Genomic DNA, 6,000 nt, shown 5'->3' on the forward strand with positions numbered 1-6,000 from the left:
TACAAGGTGAACTTTTATTTCTGCAATTTATATATTTGGTATGTTAAGAAAAAAAGAAGACATAAGAATTCCTAGCCATTCTTCTATTGTAAAGCCAGTGAGAAAAAATATTTAAATATTAGTCTGAAGATACAAAATTTCCAACATTCCTTTTTTTCAGTAGCATGTATTGCTTCCTGCCCCTACTTCTTTTAACTTATGTGTGGTGCACAACATGCATAAAGCTGTGTGCACTTGAAGCATGTAGGTGGATAGTGAAGGTATGGGACAGACATGAAACTCAGACAACCAACAATGGTTACAGAAAAAATTGTCCCATTACCTTTTCACCTTCATATTCTTTTTCTGGAAACTCAGGAACATATTTCTGCACTGGAGCATCTAAATCGAGTTTTCCTTCTTCCCACAGTTTAGCAACAGCCATCATTGTAAGACACTTGCTAATACTCGCAATTCGCATAATTGTCTCTGGTTTACAGATTACACGGTTCTCTACATCTGCATAACCCAGACCTTTAGGAAGAGTAAAAGGTCACTGTTAGTGAGTTTACATATATAGAGAAAATTCTTTGAGATTTTACAATGTTCACAAACTTAAGAAGTTTACCAGAATTCTCCAGAACACTCTGCATCTAAGTAAAACAAAGGCATGAAAGGTGCTATTTTCAAAAGTGCTCAGTGCTGGCCTAACTCCGTTCCCATTGACATCAACAACAGTGATTTCAATGGGAACAGAGTCAGGCCATTGAAGAATGTTTTTGAAAATACATCCTACATTACCCCTTTGAATCACTCTGACTTGTGACAACATGAAACTTAAGACTAATGTAGCTTAGTGAAAAATTAAAATTATATCTTAAGGGCAGACAAGCTTGTCCCTCTCACCAACAGAAGTTGGTCCCATAATAGATATTACCTCACCCACCTGGTCTCTAATATTCTGGGACCCATACTGTTAAAACTATACTGCATACATCCTTAAGGGCAAACATTCAGTGGAAAAAACCCTCAGAAACCATAACCTAGACTGTCAATCAAGTTAAGTGCCCCACATTCATAAATCCATATCTTAATTCTTTAAAAGAGCTACTCTGAATTACTCCTTTCAAAATACAATGTAACTTCTATACAGAGAAAATAAGATCAGTTAAAAACAGGAAATTTACATCAACCGTACAGCATTTAACTCAATTAATAAAGCTTAACTACACAGTGGTTTAATAAATTATTTTTAACCTCTTCAGATATAGACTTAAAGAGGGCTTACATCAGAAATGAAGAAAATTCAGTAGTCTCCATCCAGTATATTGGTCCTATATCTCAGAACTACTGCATAGTAGTGTGCAATTCCACAGAGATAAGCTCAGTAGTGGACTCACCAGAGTGTTATATTTTAATCTGCACTACACTGGTTAAGTTGTATATGGAATGTTGCAGTGCACTATTGGTTTATTTCTGATCTAGATACAGCACACTTGCAAAGACCAGTTTTATTATCCGTATGTGTCTATGTATGTAAGTGGAACACAGTCCCCTAACATGCTGCAGTCTAGTGATGAGATTCTCATAAAGCAGTAAAACTTGCCAAAACACAAAGAAAGGGAGAAATCAGATTGACCAGTCTATATTGCCCAAGTCCTCTCCTCTAAAGGAAGCTGAAACCCAGATGTTTATGTTGTGCTACTGAGCGCAGCTGCTGCACCCCTCCCCATTCAACTGCCTGCAGAAGTAGCACATCCAAATCTAAAATCACTATGATCAGATTGGCAAGAAAGTAAATTGGGCAGAATTTTTACAGAAGACACAGGTTTTGTTATTTTCCATGTTTTTCCCCTTCAACCTCATGACTTCATTTTAAGATAATGGTGCTCACCTCTGCCCTGTGGATGAAGGTGTGGGAAGAATCTACCACAACCTGCACCCCTTTATGATATTATTGTTTATTATTTGTATTACCACAGTGCCTAGGAACACCAATCATGGAGCAGGACTCAACTGTGGTAGGCACTGAGAGTTCTGCCACTACCTAATATCTTTCCATGTCTCCAGAAGGAAGATTCTGCTGAAGCAGCAGAGAAGCATCAACTCCTCCTTCTTGGGTCAGCTGGTGGCACTGACAGTTTCTCTTAACAACACTACTGCAAAACCTTCTGAATCCAAAAGCATAATCTGAGGAAATTTTGTTTTGTGGCAGAATTTTCACATGCCACATTTAAAAAAAACCCACTCCTGTGGCAGCAAAAGGCACATGAAAAATGGAAATCAGCTTTTTGAAGGAATACCTGAAGATTCTGCCACAAACTGGCTTACAGTGGCAAGTCTATTACAATCTTGCTAACGAGTCTTTCAGGGACTCTATAATTGCATGCATTACTGTTTGTTTCTGTTATCTTAGTTGCCTGAAACAAACATCAAAACGTTTTTGGAAAGATAAGTAAGTAGGGTCAATAAAGATCAATAAATAAGTCTTCACTGGAGTTCTGTTCAGACCTATCTAGACATGTCTTTTCAGGGAGATCTACATAACCTGCAAAGTAATTTATGACTATTGAAAGGATTACAGCTGTCAAATCTCAACATGTTCCCAAAGGAAGACTAAGCACCACTCCACTAGTATATGAAATATCACTGAATTGGAACCACTCAAATTTATTCTCACCATTATGTAGATTCTCAAAGAAAGATTATGTCTAGTATATAATTGTAAAATAACAGTTGTTTCTCAAGCAAAAACAATCAATTTAATATCTGTAGATATCAACTATTTTATTTCCACCAGCAGCTGCATAAATATGATGTAGTTCTGTCCAAAAGAATACCTAGCACACCTAGCAGAGTGAAGGAGAACATTGGGGGGGGGGGGGGGGGATGTATGGCAGAATGATTGTGCAGAGCAGGTATTCACTTAGATGTAGATCAGGAGAGAGTCCAAGGAAATATTCTCTTTTTTTTAATTAGAATATCCACCCTCTTTCATGAGTCTCCCATACTGCCTACTGGGGAGCTCTTCTGTAAAACATTTGCTGAAAGAGTTTGGGAAAGACTTTATTAAGCAAACTTAATTTACGCCACGTTCAGCCTAACTCAACAGAGTGAGTACAAAGATAAGTTTGGATTGCTAGTTATCACTTATTACAGCTAAAATCACTTATCATGACTGACAACAGCAAATTTCCTCAAAATTAGTTACAATGCAAGATATACCTATGTAAGCACAATTAAAGAACATTACCTCCCTTTGGTAAGTCTCATTAAAGTCAGGCATTTTGAGCCCGTTTATAGTCAAGACCACCTTCTTAAGCCTCATACAGAAGCATTTCTTTTGACACCACTCACCTTTTAGGAATTACTCTATCACATTTTAGATCACTATTCAACTGTGCACATACTGTAATGCCTTCAGAGTGTGAAACTTGTTCCCCTCCCAGTAGTGGTATAGGCTTTTTCCTCCACACTTGTCAACATGCTTTATAAACAATCCCCCAAAAGGGTGTTTCAATTACAACCACTACTATCTTCTACAGAGATACTTTATTCTTCCCTTTACTTGGACCCCTTTCCCATTTTATAGATTTTAAGGCCACAGGGACTATTATTATTTCTTGTCGTCTGTAGTTTTTAGGGCAGAGTTTATAATACAGGCAGTCCTCAGACTTACAACACAGTTGGTTCCTGAGAATCGCGTCATAAGTCGAAAACGTTTTAACTCGAATCCCATAGGAACGCTGTGGGATCGAGCGTCGTAAAATCAGGACCAACATCAAAGTTGGAATGGGACGTCAATTTACAAACGTCGTAAGTGCAGTTCTGTCGTAACTCTAATGTCAAAAAGTCAAGGACTGCCTGTACTTTTATGATTGTGAAGTTAATGGACAGCACCTGGCACAAATTGAAGAACAATAATTACTTAAGATTTGTGACCCAAATGAAAAATTAATTTTAAAGAACATGCAGAACTGAGTTCCTGTATACCAACCTTCTGACCATACTTCCTTTCCATCTACAGAAACTCCAATTACTATGCCTGGGGCTCCCACTTCATCCTGTCACAAAAATACTACAGTCATTAAAGGGCTCTGCTGCTTCAGAATTCAAACATACATTCTGCTTTTATGGGATTTAGGATAAGCAGAAAGTACGTGATTATTGAAATTACTTTGTTTAAATACCAATTGGGCTGAGTTTGTACAAATCCCCTTTGAAAAGCTGCATATATGTCGTGCTGCTGGACAGCTACAATGAGAGTCCAATGAGTTTAAAGACTAATTTAATAGTAACTACACCAACTGCAGATAGGGAACATAACATTTTTCAAACTGAGATGCAATATGTGAGTGATATCACATGTCAGTCAACACAGATCATTTTAGTGAGTCTGGGATGTTCTGATTTAAACTATCCCTGAAGCTTCAGTTCCAAATTTTCAGAAGAATCATGACATTCTATTTAGATAGTTCACATGCCTCTATGTTCTCCTCCAGTCCTTCAAATAGTCCCCCTGAGTTCACATGTATTCACTACTAAAGATACTTCTACCACTAGTGTATGTCAGGCCTGCACTGGTTTAATTAGCCCCTTTAAGGGCAGCCCTTCTTGAAGTAAATGAATTCAGTAACTGAAACGCACTTTCAGACCCTTCTGACAGTTCTTACATACAAGCAATGATGACATTCAGTGATTTACTGTGAAATCCTAATGTGAACAGACCAAATAACACGACAAGGCGTACAGAAGAATACAGATACGTTCCCTGGGCTGGGGAGATATTGCACTAGTCAGGGACCAGACTCCTAAGAGTGTGCTGACTGTCTGGGGTTGTTCCCCTCTCCTCCCCAATAACCTAAACACTAATGATTAGGTTTCACAGAGGAAGTTTCTGAAAGTGCTCAGACACACACACAACACTCAGCGAAGCAGTTTAACAAAGACGTTCAACTTCATAACCACATTTGTCTCAAAGGTCTTCCCCCTGCAAGTGACACCTGAATTCCCACCAGATGAGTAACGTTACCCGGCCCCAGTCTCGCTCTGTCTGCGCACCAAAGCCCTACAGGAGCAGCAGGTTTATGATTTCTTTTTGCGCAGCGCCTAGCACTGGGCCAGGGGCTCCTTCTCCTCGCACCCTACGGTCATTGCAAGGCTCGCTGGGGTCGTGCGGCAGTGCCAGCAGGCTGCGGGGGTGGGGGCGGAAGGGAAGCAGCAAGAAGCGATTTTAAGACAAGCACGTACAGCTGTGGCCTAGGAAACACGACGCCAAGGGCTCCTCCTCTCCTTCCCCTCCCCCGGCCAAGGACGCCGGGCCCGCCCCTCCCCCACAGAGAGACCCTAGCCGCGCCACCTTAATCCTCTGCAGCAGGTCCCTGCTGCTCTCGATGGCCCGGGCGAAGCCCCCGTGCGGCGGCGGTGGCGCCTTCACCTCTCCCGCCGCCTCCTGCCGCGGGGCCCCCTCCTGCTCGCAGCCGGCCGCCACCTTCACCCCCAGGGCGAGGCCCAGACCGACCCCCCAGCCCCAGGCGCCGGCTCCCCGCGGTGGGCACGGGCCGCTCCCCAGGCGCTGCAGCCGCTGCTGCCCCCAGGCCCGGGCGGGGCCCGAGACTCGGCGCAGGGCCCGCGCCAAGCAGTGCATGGCTCCAGCCCGGCCACCGCCAGGCAGGAGCAGCTGCTCCCGCGAGCTCGGCCGGCCAAGCCCCGAGCACATCGAGTGAGGGTGGAGACAGTTGGCTCCTAACCTGTTCTTCTCCCTCTGCCCATCCCCCCCCCCCGCGCTTCCCTGGCCCCCTTCCTTCCCTCTCCCGACAGCCCTCCCGCTCCCGCCTGTGCGTTCTCACCGGCCACAGCCTGGGGGCGGGGCCGGGGCCGGGGCCGCGGGGATGGGCTCGGGCTCTCAAGCTTTCCACACGGCTGCCCCCTTCGCCCTTTCCAGAGTCCGGTTTGTCTTGCGTGTCTCAAGTTTCACCTCACGTAAAAACGACTTGCTTACAAAATCCACGGAACAGATAC

At 43.4% G+C, this 6,000-nt stretch overlaps 1 protein-coding gene across 1 annotated transcript in view; it reads right to left on the minus strand.

Moving 5' to 3' along the window:
• Positions 1-5,712, minus strand: part of LACTB (lactamase beta) — a 29,169-nt gene extending 23,457 nt beyond the window's left edge. The window contains exons 1-3 of the mRNA XM_037909842.2: positions 5,339-5,712; positions 3,977-4,043; positions 323-513 (exon numbers count right to left, since the gene is read on the minus strand). Of these exons, the coding sequence (XP_037765770.1) occupies positions 323-513; positions 3,977-4,043; positions 5,339-5,698 (618 nt within the window). The 5' untranslated portion in view covers positions 5,699-5,712. The remainder of the gene's footprint in view (positions 1-322; positions 514-3,976; positions 4,044-5,338) is intronic.
• Positions 5,713-6,000: the final 288 nt, after the last annotated feature.

The sequence above is a fragment of the Chelonia mydas genome, chromosome 10 (assembly GCF_015237465.2).
Source record: "Chelonia mydas isolate rCheMyd1 chromosome 10, rCheMyd1.pri.v2, whole genome shotgun sequence".
In the NCBI taxonomy this organism is placed as follows: Eukaryota; Metazoa; Chordata; order Testudines; family Cheloniidae; genus Chelonia; species Chelonia mydas.